Here is a 17,304-nt window from a genome sequence, read left to right on the forward strand (position 1 = left end):
ACACCTGCTTTTTCGCCGCCACTTCTCCATTACCTCCCCCAAATGTTCTCTCACTATCAATCACACTAAGGTCAAATCCTCGCTGCGACCGCCATTATTATAAAAACTTGATGCATGCATGGCGCAACTTAGACGCATGTGCAGATCACCGATAGTCGTTCAACTGCGTTAACAATGGCATTGTGTCCATCTCTGAACCAGGCCCTAAGCAAAAGTCACACCAAATGTGTATGCATTTGTACTACTAACTACGCACATTTTTGGGCAATATTGAGTACAGTTAAGAGTTATTCATGTAATATGGCCCATCTTCCCTATCTCTAATATTATAATTTTACAATTTCTAGCAAGTGCATTAATGTAACTTTTCATTCTATGTATCCTACCAATGTGATGTTTTCCTTCTCTTGTTCTGTGTGTGTACGCAGGCTCTAGAGCTGGGTGTCCGCTCAATGCAGCTGGGAGAAGTGGCTTTTCTACTGACAAATGGCCTTTATGCTTTTGGTCTTCTGGGAAGGTATTTACACAGCAACATAGCAGAATTTAAATACTACAGAATTTAAATAATAATTCCATATTAAAAGGGGAAGTATATACGAAACCAAAAAATTCTGGCCCCACGTGTTTTGGTTTCTTAATCATTGTCGGCCGGAATTGTTGGAGGGGTCCGTCCGTTTCGGCCCATGACAGCTGCTAAGGGGGACATTGTCCCACTTTGCAGTGCTGCTGAGAGGGTAACATATCCTCCTGTGCAGACGTCACCGCATCGTCCCAACCCCCTCTGTGGTCATGGAAACTTTTTTCCCTTTTCTTTTCCGGGGGCATGGCCACGCCTCCCCAGGATTTGGCTATGCCCCATCAGCACCCGGCCCATGGCAGCTCTCTGCACTCCTGGCGTTTTAGAAAATGCAAAAAATAGATATTTTTTTAATTTAAAAAACTTTTACTGCACGATATGAAAACTTAGCTAAAAGTGTAGTTACTTATTAAAGAAGGAAAGTTGAAATCAGGTCACCATAGTAATAACCTCTTAGAAAACAATCATTCCTAAACAGTTCTGGAGTGATAACATTTCACATTTCTGTCATTCACTCCCCAATCCAAACACCACAAACCATCACTAAATGACAGTATGAATAATAGCCCAGAATAGTCCCTTGTGATTCTGTGATAGAAAATCAATCTAAAATGTTTTATTACATGTATCCCAATATATCACAGCAACTCATTGCAGATGCTGATATTGGGCCTGATTCATTAAGGATCGCAACTGTGAATGCAATAGCGATTACGCACGCAGTTCTACTGCGGTAGTATGCTAATCTGTTGCGATCGCTATGCCGTTGCAGCACTACACAAGGACGCCCACTTTACCTTACACACATCCGTAATGTTTAGCAAGACTGCGAAACCATCGGTACAATCGCAGCCTCACACACACTTGCACAAGCTCTGATCTTACTCGGGAATTGCTAACCTCATCGCATGCTATAAGTCTTCAGGCTACGTAAGGTATCGCAGTGTATAACTTATGCATGCCCATGCAATGGCGTTCAAATGCTCTGGCACGCCTGCGTTTCCCCAACCACCCCCCCCCTCACCAACCACAAACGGCATTTCCTGTCAATCACTCTGCAATAGGTCTACGAAGTCACTGCGATCGCAGTCCCGGTCATAGTGGCGAGTTCACGCATGCGCACTGCGATGCATACGGATGCACAGATCGCGACAATCGGCCGATTGCGTGCATATTAGCAACTGCGATCCTAGCTGACTCAGGCCTATTGTCAGGTCTTTTGACAGAACAGCACTCAGCAGCAGCTGCATAATTAGAAATAACGAAAGTGTTTCCCTTTATTCATTTCCTGTAGTTTATATGGAACTTTGGGTTGAAATAAAATGTCTTTATTACCAGTTATCTTATATAGCACACACATATTATGCAGCGCTTAGGGAACATTTGATCAGTCTCTGGGCCTGACTCAGACCCGGTCGCAATCGATGAGCGCTCGCAACCGGGTCGATGGTGGCCCACAGCGCATGTGCGAGACCCGGCTACCGACGGGCAATCCGTCGCTCCGGATCTCGCACCAAAGGGGGCGAGCTGTCGATGTTGAGTGAGAGCTCTCCCCCTTTGGTGGGCAGGCCGGGGGGGGTGGCTGCCCAAACGGAGGTGTTCGCACGAGTGATGTCAGTGGAGAGATTCCGGCTCTGTTAGAGCCGAAATATCTCTGGGGCTTGCGGTCTTGACCATCGCGACCATCATCATGGCCACTAGCAATAGCTGTGGGTGGTCACCCACAGCTATGCGAGCGGCCAAGAGGCCGATCCCCAAAAAAAAGCCCCGCCCTGATTCAGAGCGAGCGCTCTGTCAGAGCGAGCGGCTCTGAATCAGGCCCTCTGCCCACTTATAAAGGCATGCTATAGCTATTTTTATGTCCAATTAACCTACTAGTAGGTTTTTGGATTGTGTGAGGAAACCCCCACAAACACAGGGATAATATACAAACTTCACACACTTAGGGCTCTGATGGAAATCGAACCCAAGACTTCAGTGCTGAGAGGCAGTAATGCTAACCACTAGCGGCGGCTGCTGCTTTGGCTGGCCTGGGCCTCTGTATTTGTCTGCTTGCACAGGATCATGATCCCGTGCATACAGGGAGTGTGGCAACGTAAATTGTCTAGGGGTCTATCTGAGATTCAGAGCATTGTGAAGCAGGAGTCAGGGCTAATATTATGTGGTTCACCACAAAACGCATCATTGCGCATCTGGACCATCCACTTTATTGGGGAAGTTGCCAAATGTGTGAGGCTGGCCTAGTGTCTTAGGAGTCTGGGAGAGAAGGCAAGCATGGCTTGTGCATGACTATAGCTGTACCATATAATGTATAGGCTGTAGTTCCTCTCAAGATTTCAGCCAGGGTATTGTATATAAATGTCTTGTGTGGACAGACAAAATCCTGTGCTGTGACCTACAAACACCTTTATATATCATCATTGATAACAGTCCTGTGTATCTCTGCCACTTTGGTTGACAAGATCTGATACAATGCCACAAAATACGTGTATGACAACTAGAAATAGAAAAGGGAAAAATTAAATAACTGCTTACAGTGTCTACACCTGTCATTTCCTCATACTCTGAATCTAAATGGGGCTTGATTAATAGACCCCTTAAAATTTAGCAATTCTGCCATATTGTGAATGTGTTTTACCAACTAATCTCTCCAAACCACCCACTGTACTGCCAGGTTCTGTGCATGTTTGCAAATGCCTCACAAATGTATCAAATCCTATAACCAGACGTAAGAAATATTGTCACAAAAGTACAGGTTTTTAGAGTTGCACTGTGCTCTGGTATCTGTCATAGATTACTCACAGTAAAGGTCAATTACAAATCCCAAAATATATTCCCTTGCACATGAAATGAGTGTACTTAAGGTCTGATTCAGCTTAGGATGGAATTGCAAAGCTGCACGCAAGCAGCTTTGCAATTCCGTCCTTGCAATTATGGTGATGCATCATGAAGCAGCACGCCCCCTGCATGCATTACTTATCCGAGCTGCATTGCATCGCATAATCTGTGGGAACATCGGCCGGCTAAGTAACCCATGGGGTCATGCAAACCGGCCGATGAGAGAAAGAGGCCGGGAATATACGGGTCAGGCGTCTGCGCAGATTCCCTACCATCGGGAATCTGTGTTCAGCAATGCACTGGCGTGCACTCCTGAATCAGGCCTTTAGAACAGTGCTTAAGGATTAATAGCGAGTTTTAGCATGCAGCACATGTGCAGATGCCAAATTAGGCATTTTTGTATATCTCCACCCTATTCTGAGTCAGACGGATCTGGGCAGCAACAATGTAAGCACGGAACTGCTCTGTCTTGTGTGTGGGAGTGACATGAGAAGGTAGCCTGAGTTCCGTGCTATTCTAAGTTGTGCATACGGGGAAGGGAAGCCTGTTTCTGACGCATCTAGCGCAAGTGCTGATACTAATGATGACGGTTGCGGCTGTGGAAGGAAGAACTGGGTGTAGCGGCTTCCCGCTTGAAGTGGTGGCAAGGATCCCTGCATTAGCCCCACAGAAACTGGCATTAGCATAAGGTGGTAAATCAGACATCCACCCCTACCCGCAAATCATCTCCTACATGTGTTCGATCCTTTAATCACAACCCATGAGAAACAATTTGATGACCTGATTGTTTTGTACATCTCTTGTGTTTTAAGATATGACTCCACTGTAACACGGTAGTCAGGGAAGCTCTGGTGTGCCTTTTGTTTGGATGCGATTTATTGCTCCTCAACAAATAACAGCAATCTTAGTTAACTAAAGAGCTGAGTTGTTTTACAAGACAGAATAATACTGAGTTATTATATTTATGTGCAAAGTTTTTATTGTTCTTATTCTCATGGCAGGGACCCAGACATCCCATCCGATGCCTCTCTAATGTATAAAGTGACTTTAATCAGAGTCAGAGACAAGCCCAGCCTGGGTGCTCTCACCACTGCTGACCGTATTAGCCTTGGGAACCAGAAACGGGAATGTGGAAATTTTCACTTTGAGCGCGAAGAATATCGAAGTGCCATGCACTCATACAGCCAAGCGCTGAGCATCCTGACCCCAAGCATTGCAGGTAAGAGGAGCTAAGACCACACAATATACTTCACTATTACAAGTTACTTCTATCACACAATACAGGCCAAACATAGTGCAGTTAAAGGGACTAATGGGCCTTATTTACAAAGACCCTTTTACTTAAATCATATGTGTCTCGACTCTAGGAAAGTTGGCCCCCTGTGATGAATCATACTCTGCGGGTTGAGACCGTGGTAGCAGGAATTGGAGGTTTTATATAATTATTTCTCCTATGAGGAAAAGCTATTAGAGTTCAAGTAGATTTTAAGAATACGAGGTTTATTGAACGAACAGAGGACTGTTGGGAATGATGGGTTGAATCAGAACTAATAATCCAGAACAAGAACGTGAGCCTTGAGAATCTGTGACGAGAAGGCAGCAGCGTAGTAGGAGTAGGACGATTGGTAAAGTGTATGAACTTCACGACAAGCAGGACACTAGTCAGATGACACTGAATTATCCTCAATAGACAGATACAGGAATCCTTAGACCGAGTCACCGGGGTTCGCCCAGTAAGACGAGATGGGGATCCTAGGTCAGAGGTATAGAGGTATATCCAACTAGACTGTGATGACTTTGGCTTGTGATGAGTGTCGGTCTTGAGTACACAAAGATGCATCGAACTCCAGGTGTTGTACACTGAGATGCCTCACGGAGATAAGGATGGAATACGTAGGTTTGCATCTATAGATGCTCCGGGTTTGTACCCCGAGTAGCGTCTTGAGACCATAGAGCAGGATACGGAGATATATCGGAAGTCCAAAGCTAAATGGTAACAGGAGCCAAGTACTGTGACTTCAGAAGACATTGTACAGGCACTGAATGAGCATCCAAGAAGGGTTTATATATGCAGTGCCTGTTGCTGATTGGTAACTGACTCCCAGCTGACCAGAGATCCAGAATGACTAGTGGACCCAGGCTACAGCAAGAAGGCAGCGCCCATGAACTGAAGACTCCGACGGCAACATAGAGGATGCCATCACACTACACGAGGGATGCCAGTCAGTGTGGAGGAGAAGACCCACGCCCTGAGTCTGGAGCGTTGCCGCAAAAATGACCGGCGGCTGCCCAGACCCATGCACCAGAGACCGGAAGTGAGTAGTGCAGGCGACTGGGCTCTGCGTCGGGACCCGGCAGCAGTGTTCCTTACAGTAACCCCCCTTTTAAGGGTGGCCTCCAAACGCCCCTTAGGCTTCAGTGGAAATCTCAAATGGAAGTTGTGCACCAGTCTGGAAGCATGTACGTCTGCCGCTTTAATCCAGGACCTCTCTTCAGGACCATATCCCTTCCAATCCACTAGATATTGTAATTGACCTTGGTACCAACGAGAATCTAAAATCTTTACAATCTCAAACTCCAGTCCTCGGGCAGTCTGCACAGGTGGAGCCGTGGGAATCTCGGCATTAAAACGATTAAGTATTAATGGTTTGAGCAGAGATACATGGAAAGCGTATGGAATTTGGAGATTAGGAGGAAGATGTAACCTACATGCCACAGGGTTAATGACCTGTTTGATCCGGAATGGCCCAATGAACGGAGGAGCTAATTTTATGGTAGGCACTCTGAGTCTCAAATTCTTTTTGAGAGCCACACACAGTCACCAGGGGAGAACTTGGGCACAGCAGAGCGCTTCCTGTCCGCAAAGACTTTGTAGTTATGGGATACCTTCTTAAGGGATAGCTGATGCTGATAGCGGATTTGCGCTAAATGTTGCAAAGCAGAACTGGCAGCGGGAACCTCCACGGTGGGTGAAGACTGGAACTCAGGGATACGTGGATGTAACCCATAGTTGGCGAAGAAAGGACACCCTTGTAGATTATGGAAATTTTGGGCAAATTCCGCCCATGGTATCAAGTCTGCCCAGTCATCTTGAGAAGAGGACAAATATATTCTGAGGAAGGTTTACAGGTCTTGATTTACCCTCTCAGTTTGACCATTCGACTGTGGGTGGTAGGCAGAGGAAAACTGTAACTTAATCTGCATAGCAGAACACAGAGCTCTCCAGAAACGGGCCACGAACTGGACCCCACGATCGGCCACTATTTCTTGAGGCAGTCCGTGCAAACGAAAGATGTCCTGAATGAACAATCGTGCCAATGTGGCATCAGTAGGGAGACGAGGCAGAGAGACAAAGTGGGCCATTTTAGTGAAACGGTCCACTATCACCCAAATTACAGTAAATCCTTTGGACTCTGGTAAATCAGTGATAAAGTCCATCGACAGAAGGGACCATGGTTTGACTAGAATTGAGAGAGGATGGAGTAATCCTGCAGGAGACTGCCGTGAATGTTTATGTTGAACACATTTGGGACAGGATCGTATAAACTCTTGTATCCACAGGATATGAGCTTCCCCTCCGGTGACATCTGGGACAAACTGCTCCCACTCCATACACCGATGCAGCCACCTCTAGGACAAAGGATTTTTCAATGTCGGGTTGTAAAAGAATGGGTGCAGAGGAGAAGGCTTGCTTGAGGGTTTGGAATGCTGAGAGAGCTTCTAGAGACCAATCGGCCGCATTGGCTCCCTTTCCGGTCATGGCAGTGATGGGCGCTACAATGGTTGAAAAAGACCTGATAAATTTCCTGTACTAGTTTGCAAAGCCTAAGAACCTCTGGATAGTCTTCAACGAAGTGGGCAACAGCCAATCCTGGATAGCCTTGAGTTTCTCGGTATACATCCGCAACTCTGAACCGGAGATCACATATCCAAGAAATGCTATGGTAGGAACCTCGAAGACACACTTTGACAACTTCCCAAAGAGATGGTTAGCATGTAATCGGAGCAAGACTTCCCTCACATGTTGTCGGTGGGTACTGAGATCACTAGAAAAGATGAGAATATAGTCCAGATAAACAATAACAAACTGGTACAAAACATCCCGGAAGATCTTGTTGATAAACCCTTGAAATACCGCTGGAGTATTACTGAGACCGAAAAGCATCAGTAAATATACGATACGAGCACCTTTAACCCGGTCGAAGAGTTCCGTGATGAGAGGCAGGGGATATTTGTTCTCGATGGTGATATCGTTAAGACCTCGATAATCGATGCATGGTCGTAATCCAAAAAAAACCTAGTACCGGCGGGAGACGAAGAAGACCGGATAAATCCCTTCTGTAGGTTTTCTTGGATATATTGGGACATTGACTGGGTCTCTGGAATTGACAGAGGGTATGTATGACCCCGAGGAGACACTTTTCCAGGCATCAGGTCAATAAGACAATCCCAAGGCCGGTGAGGTGGCAGCTTATCGGCCGCTTGTTCCGAAAACACTTGGCCTCAAGATTCTTTACTGTTGGCATGAAACAGGACTGATGGTAGCACTCACCTTTACTTCTCCGGACAAACGTTTTTCCAAATGCCCCAAACAATCTGAAAGGGGATTCATCAGAGAAAATAACTTTACCCCAGTCCCTAGCAGTCCAATTCCTGTACCTTTTGCAGAATATCAGTCTGTCCCTGATGTTTTTCCTGGAGAGAAGTGGATTCTTTGCTGCCCTTCTTGACACCAGGCCATCCTCCAAAAGTCTTCGTCCTGTGTCATGCCAACAGTAAAGCGTCCTGAGACCATCATGTGTGGGTTGCTTCTCAAACAAGGCAGTGGGATCACCCACAATTTTGCCTAAGAACACAGCCATGACTAAAGAATGGTACCAAAACAAGAGCAACTACTCCCAACCATCCAAGAACAGTTTGGTAACGAACAATGCCTTTTCCAGCATGATGGAGCACCTTGCCATAAGGCAAAAGTGATAACTAAGTGGCTCGGGGAACAAAACATCGAAATTTTGAGTCCATGACCTTAATCCCATTGAGAACTTGTGGTCATTCCTCAAGAGGCGGGTGGACAAACAAAAACCCACAAATTCTGACAAACTCCAAGCATTGATTAGGCAAGAATGGGTGGCCATCAGTCAGTGTGTGGCCCAGAAGTTGATTGACAGCATGCCAGGGCAAATTGCAGAGGTCTTAAAAAAGAAGGGTCAACACTGCAAATATTGACTCTTTGCATAAACTTAATGTAATTGTCAATAAAAACCTTTGACACTTATGAAATGCTTGAAATTTTACTTCAGTATACCATAGTAACATCTGACAAAAAAACACTGAAGCAGCAAACTTTGTGAAAACCAATACTTGTGTCTTTCTCAAAACTTTTGGCCATAGCTTGTTTATTACTAGCTGAAGTATCCTGCTTTGCCTGGGTTTAAAGTATTACGTTTTATTATGTGATGTCGTCCAAATCCATCCAGTGGAAGGCCCAGAACAGGCTCCCTTGGTCAAAGCCCTACCCAGCGTACATCAACAGGAGATCTGACCGGGACCCTAACCCCCCTAAAACCTGGCCAGGATCCAACTGGATCACCTCGAGTTGGTTTCATCCCAATTGGTGCAGGGATGTCCGAATGCATAAACGGACAGACAAACAAACAGACAAATTAATTTTATGGGATGCAGTCAGGTTACTGGCAGGCGCTATCCCATCCACCGATATCCCGACACCGCAAGCCCGACAGGGGACTAAGGATAGGCGTCGAAAATCCTGACGCATATCATTATCCCCACTATGAAATCCTGTCAACCAGCATACTGAACGTAGGTAAGCCGGGTGTTTTAGGTTCTAGCCGCAGGGGGGAGGGTTAGGTTTAGGGACCCCCGGGGGGACTTAGGGTTAGGCACCCCCCCGGGAGGGATAGATTTAGGGTGCGGGGAGAGGGGTTTAGGCACTAATGGGGGGAGGTTATGGTTAGGCACTAGGGGGGAGGTAGGGTTAGGCACCACTAAGGGAGGGTTAGAGTAGGGAGAGGGGAGGGTTAGTGTGCTTACTAGTCCCAGTCGGGATTTGGCTCCTTCTGTCTTTTGGTGTCAGTATATGATCCGGCGGCTATTCAGCCGTGGACATTACATACCGATTCCAAATTTTATATATAAGATTAACCAAAATTAGACAAACCCTTTACACTCTTACAGTAAGATTAACTTGTTCAATGAAGCCTATACCTCTTATCATATTCACCATATTTACTCAATCCTACCTTAGAACTAACGTATGCCTTCCCCACCTACAGCTAACATTGTTACTTCTCCTTTTTTTATGTAAAATGGCCCCTGCACCCTATGGATTATAAACTTATTTGGGCAGGGTCACCTTTACCTTCTGTTTCATTTCAAAGTATGGGTAGTTTATTCTCCCATGATTAAGGGCTCTATTTATTAACAATATTTTTACTAAAATAAAGTGAAAAAGGGTGTTTTCACACCTTTTTCACATTATTTTAGTTTCACCTACAGTTACTAAAGGGCAATTGGAATAGAATTCATAAAAGTCTACTCCAACCCCTAAGTATCACTTATTTTTAGTAATCAGATCGCATTTCCCATAATTGTAATGGGAAATGTGATCCGACCAGAGTTACTAAAAATAAATTGTGAAAAAAAACCGGGGAAAGCCCTGTGATAATAACGACACCTGGAGGTGGCGTTATGCAGGGTCTCCCCCGGTTACTGGACTCCTGCCCTGCTCTAACAGGCAGAGCAGAGCCCGGAGTCGGCCCCAGTTATCAGCTGTGTGGTCCAAACAGACCACAAGCTGATACACTGTAAAAAAATAAAAATAAAAAAATAAAATAAAATGTACTTACCTGACTCCAGGGACCGGTGGTCGGGGCTCGGGGTGATATCCTCCCTCTGGTCAGCTGGTCTCCCATGCTGCACTGCGGCCCAGTCATCAGGTGATCGGGTCCCAGTGCAGTATGAGATATCACCTGACCGGAGGACATGGAAGACATCACCGGAGCCCGGATCATGCAGGTAACTGTAATTAAGGAAGAGGGGGGGGTCGCGGGGGGCAGTGCTTAATGATGGGGGTGGGGCTTAGCGCCGGGGGGTAGCAGCGACGGTCGGTCGGCACATGCGTGGGGCACTGGTCACGGTATTTTTTTGCGAAAATACCGTGACTAGTGTGCGGAGGGGATTCGCAGGGACAGAGCTTTCTCGCAAGCTCTGTCCCTGCAAGGGATTTGTAGTAAATCCCTGTGATTTTGCCTGAATTCACAATGCGAATTCAGTCGGTAATATCACACTACAATCTGCATTACCAATGCCTATTGTATTAAATCGAGCCCTTAGACACCTTTTTTAGTATTGGAGCTACTTAACAAAGGCAATATTATATATATCTCCAATGTTCAGATAAGTACCAAAGCCCCTATTAATTGTCAAAGAGGGCTGCAGTCTTAACCCATTTATCAAGCTCTGAAAAGCAAGCTTATGACGGCGACTGTGGCTCTGATAAGAGCATGTAATGGCAAAGATTATATGGCAATTGACTCACCAATAGCTAAAATTATCTTTAGCTATTTTTCACTGTTCCTGTAAGCAGCATTTATAATTAGGAATATGTTATGTTTAGGATAATTAGGTTTATTATGACTGTCCCCTTAAGGTGCAGGTGCACTTGTTATGTAGCTCTGCAACACATCAAACATTCTATCTGCGTCACAGGGTTCAGGATGGCTGGCCACATATTCGTAATTGCATTAGCAAAGATTTTCAAAGCACAAAACGCACGCCAGGCGTAGGTAACCTAATCATGAAGTTTAGAAGTCCTTCATCTCTTTTACTGCTGACAAAATCCATATATCCTATAGACACCCTGGAGATACACTCTGTGTACAATGTTTTGTGTGCTGGCATTCCAAAATGGAACATTATGTCTGGTTATGTTGTCATGGTACCATACAGCGGGATGTATAGACACTCATCATCTAGCTAATGACTCACCATTATCTGTATTACTCAGAACCACTGAGCTCAGAGGAAGAAGAGGAGATTCGCGAGCATCGAATTAAATGTCTGAATAACCTGGCAGCCACCCAACTGAAGCTTCATCACTTTGATGACGTCATTAATTCCTGCAATGCAGTCCTAGAGATGGATCTACACAATGCAAAGGCACTTTATAGGAAAGGCAGGGTAATGTCACCTTAACTTTTTATATATGACTAAAATAAACCGTACATTGTGATGTTGCTTTTCGCCTTTTAATAATGAGTCATTGCAGGTCAACTAGAGCGACAGGAAAAGTACAAAGCACAAGCCCTGTTATTATAATTAAGTTTAAAATAGACTATTAGCACAAGTGACTAACAGCCTGGGTTGAATTTACCTTGGTTGCCTATATAATATATATGTATATTTTGATAGATATAGTTTTTATTGATCGTAAACCCACAAAGAGGCTGATTCTGAGTCGCACACAAACGCGCCATCTGTATCTTATGCTAATGCCACGGCCAATTTAATTAATAATGAGACCACTTGCAGTGTCTTGCAGCGATGCAGTTCTGTCGACGCACCATCGGACGCATCATAGAAACTTGCACCAGCCCTATGGAAGGTCCAGTTTATCTGTCTGACCATGGCTTCCTGTGTGAACAATTAAGCATCTTTTAATGCAGCTGATTGCCAGCATCTGCTTAGTCGCCCCTCCTGTTACCTGCCATAGAAGCACACTGAATTCAGCAGTCCGATTCTTTCTGCGTCTCTGAGCGCTAATAATTGAGATGCACGCTGTGTGTGACTGAAACACGTGCGCAGACTAAAAACATCTGCCAACTGTGTGTGGCATTGACTGCGTGCGGCATTGACTGCGTGCGACTCAGGATCAGCCCAAAGTGAGGGATCTTATTTAACTCACTAAGAAATACAGGCCAATAAACATAAAATGCTGGCCAGAGATTCTTTACATTAGGGGTATATTTACTTATAACTGCATAGAAAATGTGTTTGTGCAATGTTGTCATGAAATTGCTTGTATTTAACAATGTTGGGGCACTGAGACAGGACTCCAGAAAAAGCTCTGTCCCAGCGAATGCCTACAAGACCGCTGTTACTTTGCTCCTGCGTTCGGAATTGGCGTCCATGCATCAGTGGAGCCAACAGAGAGAGATCTGGAGGGATCCCTCTCCAGCAAACTTTGTGAAAACGTATGCAAATAGGCAGTAACTAAGGATGCTTTGTAGAACAATAGTCTCAGATGCCACTATGTTTGTCTATCTATCAGGTGCTATCGGAAAGAGGAGACTATGAAGAAGCCATGTCTGTCCTAAAACAAGCTCTTAAATTGGAGCCCACAACAAAGGTAAGCCACAGGACATGGAATGAGAATGCAACTTAGGGCTCGATCCAATTAGGTGCGAATTGCAAGTAGCGAGTTTGTTTCTTTAAACCCGCACACTGCGCTCCCGACAATTCTCCAATCCAATTAAAAATGGCTATTCGTACTACTCGCAGCGGAGGGGTGTGAATTGATTGCCAAATGAGATTTGCGAGAAATGCATGAAAATGTGGGAAGACCATCCTGGAACCCCCCAATATGGATAATTTCGTTAGCAGGACTGTATAGACGGCTGTTTGTGGCTATTAGGAAGTTACTGTAGGTTTTGAAATGGTGTCAAATGGCTGATTTGTGTTTTCATTTTTTTGAAATGCAAGAAAATGATAAAAACAAACTTTTTTCGTTTAATTTTAAACGAATTAAACGAAAAATGCAAAAAAAAAAGTAGGAAAAAGGGTGATTTCGGGGTACTTAGTGGGCACCTTGAAAAATGGGAAAAAAAATTATAAATCCAATTATTTTTCAACTAAAAAATTATTGTAATTAAATTTGGAGTGCCTAAACTAACAAAAAAGTTGATTTTGGGGTAATTTGAGGATTTTTTTTTTTTAACCTCAAAAAATTACGTAGTTATTGGACTAAATAAGCTAATTAGAAACTTCCAATTGCCTAATTGGTCATTAGGGGAGGGGGGTGTCCGAGGGGTTTAGCATGGTGTCCCCACATTTTAACCTTAAAATATTTTCCTTTCCATCTCTCATCATCATGGAGGAGCGAGTGGAAACTTGCGAATTCAGGGTCTGATTCAGAGCCACTCGCTGCTGGCGAGCACTCGCTCTGAATCAGGGCGTTTTTTTCTTTTTTACCTCCTCCAGCTTGCTCGCAAAGCTGTGGGTGATCACCCACAGCTTGTGCGAGCGGCCTGGAGATGGTCGCGATTATCGCGACCATCAGGCTTGCAACGAGACCCTGTGGTAGGGTCTCGGCTCCCGCAAGCCCGAGTGGACTTCCTGCTCTAATAGAGCAGGAAGTCCACTACTGACATCACGAGAGATGTCAGTAGGGCCGCCCACAAACGCCAGGCGTTCCTTTGGGAACGCCTGCGTTTGCTCAACCACCCCCCCTACCCGCCTACAAAACGGGGCGAGCTGTCAATCAACATCGACAGCCGGCCCGTCTTGTAGTGAGCCCCGGAGCGTCTTTAGTCGCTCGCTGGGGCTCGCGCACACCGGACGCGGTGCATGCACAGGGGGGAAAACATCGACCCGCTTACGAGCGCTGTGCGCTTGCGAGCGGGTCTGAATCAGGCCCTCAGTCTGCTGATCAGTGCGAGTTGCTAACTGGATTGCAAAATTAATACGCTATGCGAATTCGAAGTGAAAATCGCAACTCACATCTCGTAATTCGCACCTAATAGGATTGACCCCTTAGAATGTTTATGATTATACAGTAGTTTGGGATATGCAAATATAACAGCAAATAAAAAACAAACAAAAAAATAAATACTGATATGAAAACTATGGATTAGCGCTGTTATTAGATGATGTCAAGTGCGAGGTGAGCAAACAGTTGCACGGGATGATGTGCAGATCTGTCTAACAGGAAGCGTTGAGTGTTGGAAATTTCCTGGGCATGATTCAGAGAAGTATGTTACGCCCATGTTTGCGCAGCTGAGTAATAATCGGCAAGCTGCACATGCCTCTGAGTCGCACCGCACATGCTTTGCGAAGACACTATTGGGAATTTCAATACATATCCTGGCGGCTGCGATATTTTCATATTCTCGAACAGCCGCGTACAAATTCACAGCAGCAACAGTATTAGCATACATCTCTGATTCAGGCCCCAATGAATACATTATATTGAATTTGCAATATGAGTATTACATTGAGATGCAAGCAGTGCTGTCCCTGATAACCGATAAGGGGCCTGATTCAGAGATGGTGGCAATGCTGATGTTTATGCAGTTAAGCGATGCTTTACTACTGTGTATGCGTGAAAGTCCAAAAATCCTTTGCTGCGAACGCGCAAAACCAAATGCCCTATACCATTGCAACTGCATACGGCAAGGCTAACACCTGGGCATTTCAGGGTGGAGACTGGGAGGTGACCTTAAGTGATCGCAAAAAGGGGCCGTTTCATGGGTGTGTTATGGTAGTGTCATAGACGTGTCTGGGAACGCTGCTGCGTTCTCGATCGCAAATCCAAAGCTTTAGAGGTCATTTTTTTTGTTTTTTGTAAATCTGTTTTATTACATTTTTTACATACATCGGTTTAATTTATATATATATAAGCAAAATCAAACTGTACAGCAATATACCATAAGTTCAAGAAGATATCTGTAGTTAAACTATCAGAGCATTAGGCTGTAGACATAACCAATATACAATATTTAGCGTTATCCAAAGGATGTAAACAGATAAGAGGGAAAACAAGGGAGGGAGGGGGAGGGGGATCCTGTCTGACCATTAGCTCACATTTTTACTGTACCTCTCTGCAGTCAACATCTCCATACTCGTACATTTGCCTATTATGTAAATTGCCACGCACTCTGGCAAAAACCGGTAAACCCATCCACTTGATTTAAGAAGGGGTGGGGGGAGAAGGCATACTCATCCGCCTATGGAGAGGAGGTAGATAGTCTTCTATTTAAAGACCACACAGTAGTTTCAAATATTTTCATTATATCAGACTGTAATGAACTATTTAAGTGTTGGATAAAAATTCCCCATTTACTATAAAATCTCTCTATTACCTTTTCTATATCTGGGAAGGTAGATCGTCTATCAAAATATAGAATCTCCAACAGATTTGTTTGAACTACTGATAGTAAGGGGGCCACCAGTTTTAACCACACTCGCAGAATCAATTTCTTTGCCACCGTCAGTATAACAGTAAGGAAAGGAAACACCTCCGATTTGTTATGATTTTGTAACAAAGGCATCCATATATCAATGTTACAAAAGAGCATAGGTATGATATGCATAGGCAACCGTAGCTGCATTATTTCATTTATGTAATTCAGGATTTTATTCCAAGAGCATTTCATTTTTCCACGAGTAGAGCCTAGGCTACAAAATGTCGATGGTGCGAGCAATGTTGCCTTGATGTTGGAGTGTTAACAATCTCCATCACACATGCACAGCCCAGGGAGGCTGAAAGTGGGCGTCTCACCACTCGTACACTCCATTGCATGGTAGAGCACAAAGGAAAGGATGAGATTAGAATTTGCATATTATATTGACCATGGACCAATTTGCTGCTCTCACATTGGAGCTCCAGCACCTGGAACCATGAATAGAGGGGACCTACATGATTTGCATTGTGGCACATCGCTAAAGGAAACCCCAGAATCACTAATATGGAACTGGAATTGTTCAAATAGCTGGCCATACTCCATTTTAGGGCTTATGCCCAACTGGACAATGCTAAACTACTGAGTGGACAGCTATATTTAAATATCACAATCTCCACAGTGACTATGTTTATTACTATCAGCTGATTATAAGAAGGAACTTCTTTTAGTGGTGCAATTTTCATTTATTAAAATTTGCAACGTTTAACTTTCCATCCGCATAGCACTTTGTTGCTGTTTAAAGATATACCCTCAATAAGCACTGTCACCATTAGCGGTATTTTTCTGTTGTTGGAAAGTGACTTAGGGTGAAACAGCCAGAGAATGAGCACTACCAATGAATGAACATTTTCAGGACAGGTTTATACAGTTTAATGCAAACAATTGAGATTAGATCTATTGACTATGTTTTACTGATGTAAGTCATAATATTAATTTACTGGACTTGTCTATTCATTTGTTAGCATTGTGCAATTCACTGGTAACTTGTACACCTCTCCTGTTTTTTTGTTTTTAAAATTCTAACTATTACTTCAATCTTTAAAATAAACATGTATTTTAAAAATATATATAGTAAAAATGATGGCACAAGTCTCAAAATAGTTTTTACGTTGTATCTTCTACGGCTCCATTTGTTCTCTGCACTCTTTAAAAGATATGATACATCTCCCTCTTAGAGAGCCAGTATGCACCCTTCCTCTCCCCTCATTTGGTATGGGTAGTTATTCAGCAGCATATGTGGTATTACCACTCTGGCTGTAAAGTAGGAACAAATGTAGACTTTTAAAATCTGTGGGGGGGGGGGGGGGGGGGGAGTGTTCTAATTGCTCAAAATCACATTGAACAAAAAATTAAGCTATAAGCCTGTAACAGGCGTCTGTGCAGTCTTATCAGGGTAAGTTACAAAGTTTTGCCTGTTGCCATTGTTAGTGCACAATTTTGGTGGAGAGACTAAAAGATTATTTTTATTTTTGTTTGGCTGATTTTATGTTATTTACCTCTTTATTATATTCATAAACAGCCAACAACAGGCAGTTCCCTAGCGCAGTCAGCTGTTATAATCATCCGCTATTTGCACTGGCCCCAACCATTGTCAATAATAATATGGTTTCTTAAGCATATCTACATCTTTTTCCCGGCCTGCAAGCGCTCACATTTGTGAGAAGACCCCTTGCCCCCCCTGTACCGACT

General features: G+C 44.2%; 1 protein-coding gene across 1 annotated transcript in view; it reads left to right on the forward strand.

The window, feature by feature from the left end:
- The window catches only part of LOC148523666 (peptidyl-prolyl cis-trans isomerase FKBP8-like), a 59,406-nt gene that overhangs the window by 17,013 nt on the left and 25,089 nt on the right, over positions 1-17,304 (forward strand). The window contains exons 3-6 of the mRNA XM_088473007.1: positions 429-517; positions 4,417-4,634; positions 11,442-11,614; positions 12,705-12,782. Of these exons, the coding sequence (XP_088329133.1) occupies positions 429-517; positions 4,417-4,634; positions 11,442-11,614; positions 12,705-12,782 (558 nt within the window). The remainder of the gene's footprint in view (positions 1-428; positions 518-4,416; positions 4,635-11,441; positions 11,615-12,704; positions 12,783-17,304) is intronic.

Source organism: Taudactylus pleione, unplaced genomic scaffold, assembly GCF_031769625.1.
Source record: "Taudactylus pleione unplaced genomic scaffold, aTauple2 ptg000129l, whole genome shotgun sequence".
Taxonomy (NCBI): Eukaryota; Metazoa; Chordata; class Amphibia; order Anura; family Myobatrachidae; genus Taudactylus; species Taudactylus pleione.